Raw genomic sequence first — 3,091 nt, 5'->3', positions numbered from 1 at the left:
GGTTGGCCCTGAAAGAGATTTGTGTAAGTTTTGGAAGGTACTTATGATGAAATAGCATGTTTCTATGTTCCTCAGGTTGGTACAGGGCTCCAGGGACTATGGCAATACATACTGTTGCTGCTGCTCTGATAGTTCAATTTATTGTTGACTTAAAACCTCTTGACCTTCCACCAGATATCTTACTCACGTTCTCTTTGTATCAGACCAAGTATGCATGTAGCATGATGGCAAATGACATCTACTTCTCCTGAAGTTCACCCACTACTGTGAGCCCTAAGGAGGTTAGAGAAAGACAAGTTTTGGTGGGTTCCATTGTCCTCATATATTTCCATTCATGTCACAGTTTGTCCATGCTTTTGTCCACATCCAACTTCCCTTCATGAATGTTACTCAAGTTGACTGACAGTGAATTCAACTCAACACCAAATACAAATACAACAGTTTTTATGGACTCTTCCACCAGTTCTAGCCATTGCCTATGTTCTAATCCTTATTACTAATCTCTTACTCTACATCACTGGTGGTTCTCCTCTGATTGCGCCCTGACACAAAATCTGAGGGGAAAGCACTAAGGAAATGATTTTCGTGACAATTTCAGCTTCTAGATCCAGATTTGTGATGTGAGCCTCTTTAGGTGAAACTGCTATTCTATATTATTATGGGGCAAGTTTTCAATTTTAGACAACTTTACATATGTTCTGTGTGGCTGATTTAAAGTCAAAAATTCAGGAGGAGAATGTATCTGTAGAAAGTTACTCTGGACACCTGCTTCCAAATGACATAGAAGGAGCTTTTATTTAGAATTAAATCTTCTGATCCAGACCACAGATGAAGCAACCACAGGACTACCATTTCTTGTCTGGGGTCTGCAGGTGTGTATTTCAGCCTGGGTCCCGCAGCAGGGGGCTCTCTTTTATTAAGCTCTGGGGTTTTTGTTCAGCTTTTCCTATTACTTCAACCACCGTGAGTTCCCGGAGAGCACAGAAGTACTTTGCAGAGTCTTCCAGCTGTAAGTCTGAAATGGTGAGGCTGATGGATTTACGTAATCTCTGAAAATTTATAGAGTAGCGGCCATCCCTTGCATTCTGGCTAGAAGAACCCTGACCAATAAGGTAAATCATCTCTCCACTGGGAAGTTGTTTGTACCAAAACATGTTGTAACTACTCTGAAGTGTCTCATATCGACAGCTCAGGGTGACTACCTCCCCAACTTGACTGGAAATGTCTGGCTGGTCTTGAGTAACTCTCTGGGCTACACTGGCTCCTGTGGGGAAAATCAGAAAACAGAGATGGAGCAGTGAATAAAATAGTATAGGAATTAGACTGAAAAAAAAACAAGCTGAAATCATAAGATATTTGCTTCTCTTTTAGAATACCTACCAGAGAAGATGAAGGCCAGGAACACCCAGGGCAGCATGAGGCATGGATTCCCCTGCACAAATGTGCTGAGTTCTGCCTCAGGTTGAGAGTTCAGTGTCTCTGTGCCTGGCAGCACATATACATAGTATCCGGTTCCTGTGTGACTCCTTCAGACAGGAAGTGGGGGTTCTAATGTTCATGGGTAACATGGTCTGTGCACAGAGAGGGGAAAAAGTCTAGCTCACCACAAACCTTTCTTTGTCTATTTTTCTTTCTTAAATTAGGCTGAGCCTGAAAGGGGGCTTTGCAAAAGCAATTATTTTAAAGGTTTGAACAGGGTGGAACTAAAGAACAAACAAGTTGATTTTCACTTATAATTATTCCACAGAATAATTTTGCCATCCCATTTAATATAGGATTTTTTTGTTTTTTTTTTTTACATTTTTATTGGTGTTTGGTTGATTTACAGTTTGTGTTACAGCAAAATGAAATGTACTTTGACAGAGAAATGAATAGAATGCGTTACTTATGTACAATGATATTGTTGTTGTTCTGTAGTCACTAAGTGGTGTCTGACTCTTTGGGATCCATGGACTGTAACCTGCTAGGCTCCTCTTTCCATGGGATTTCCCAGGCAAGATACTGGAGTGGGGTGTTATTTCCTTTTCCAGGGATCTTCCTGAGCCAGGAATCGAACCCATGTGTCCTGCTTGGCAGGTGGATTCTTTACTTCAGAGCCACTGGGGAAACCCCACAATAAAATTCCTCAGCCATGAAAAAGAACAAAATAATGCTGTTTGTAACAAAATGAGCAGACTAAAGTAAGATTTAATATAATCAATGAACCCTTCTTATAATCTACTTATTTACTAGTCATTCATTTAGCCTATACTTACATTTCTCCATCCAAAATTTAAATACTCTATTGAAAAAACTCGCAGACTTTTGGTGAAAGGCAGTCTTTTCAAAATTTTTAACATATTTTTTTATAGGTTTTAGGGCTCTATTTGGTTTTTTCAATACATAAAATCATTTTGACATCAAATGATTAAACATCAGTCCTAACTTTCAAAGTCTATTCTGTTTTTTATGTTTGTATGAATTTATAACCAGAATAAAATAATTATTCTTTTGAAACTTGATATTGAATCTTATTTATCAGACTTTAAGGAGGATCAGGAAATTCAGTCCCATTCCTTCCACAAGTAGAATTGTACTTCTTAGATCATGTGTCTTAGAATTTTCCTCATGTTATTTTTTCTGTCCCACTGGCCCAAAGTGTTCAGTCTTACTAGCTAGTTGCTTGTTATTTTTTTCTTTTTGTTAAGTAAAGTTAAGATAAGCATGTCAGTTCTTTCCGTGCCATAATACTATAATGCGCTCCAACAAAACTTGGTATCTACAGACTGCAAGCACACAGTAAATGTCACAGAAGGTGATTACTGAAATTTTGTAAACTGTTACCTGTTCAGTTGAATGTAGCTGTCAATTTTCCATTTGGTTTTACCATTTTAATGTATGTATTGATATAAAAGAACCAAAGGCAAACAAATAGTAGAAAGGAAGTACAGACAAGGTCTCTAAAGCAGTGCCAACTCCTTGCTTTTAAGTTGCTTGAGCGGTGTTGTTAGCGACTGATGCATGGAGGAGAGTGCACGTTTAGTTGAGACATCTCCTCTGTGCCATTTCACCTCTGAGTGCTGACAGGCAGCTGATGCCCTGGTTTGCATGA

At 38.9% G+C, this 3,091-nt stretch overlaps 1 gene segment (V, D, J or C); it reads right to left on the bottom strand.

Moving 5' to 3' along the window:
- Positions 1-881: 881 nt before the first annotated feature.
- LOC122705749 lies at positions 882-1,462 on the bottom strand. The segment is given in 2 exon segments: positions 882-1,264; positions 1,381-1,462. Coding segments are annotated over 2 exon segments (420 nt in total).
- Positions 1,463-3,091: the final 1,629 nt, after the last annotated feature.

This window comes from Cervus elaphus, chromosome 12 (genome assembly GCF_910594005.1).
Source record: "Cervus elaphus chromosome 12, mCerEla1.1, whole genome shotgun sequence".
Classification (NCBI taxonomy): Eukaryota; Metazoa; Chordata; class Mammalia; order Artiodactyla; family Cervidae; genus Cervus; species Cervus elaphus.
Note: the sequence above shows the minus strand (reverse complement) of the source record. Positions and strands in the feature narration are given on the sequence as shown.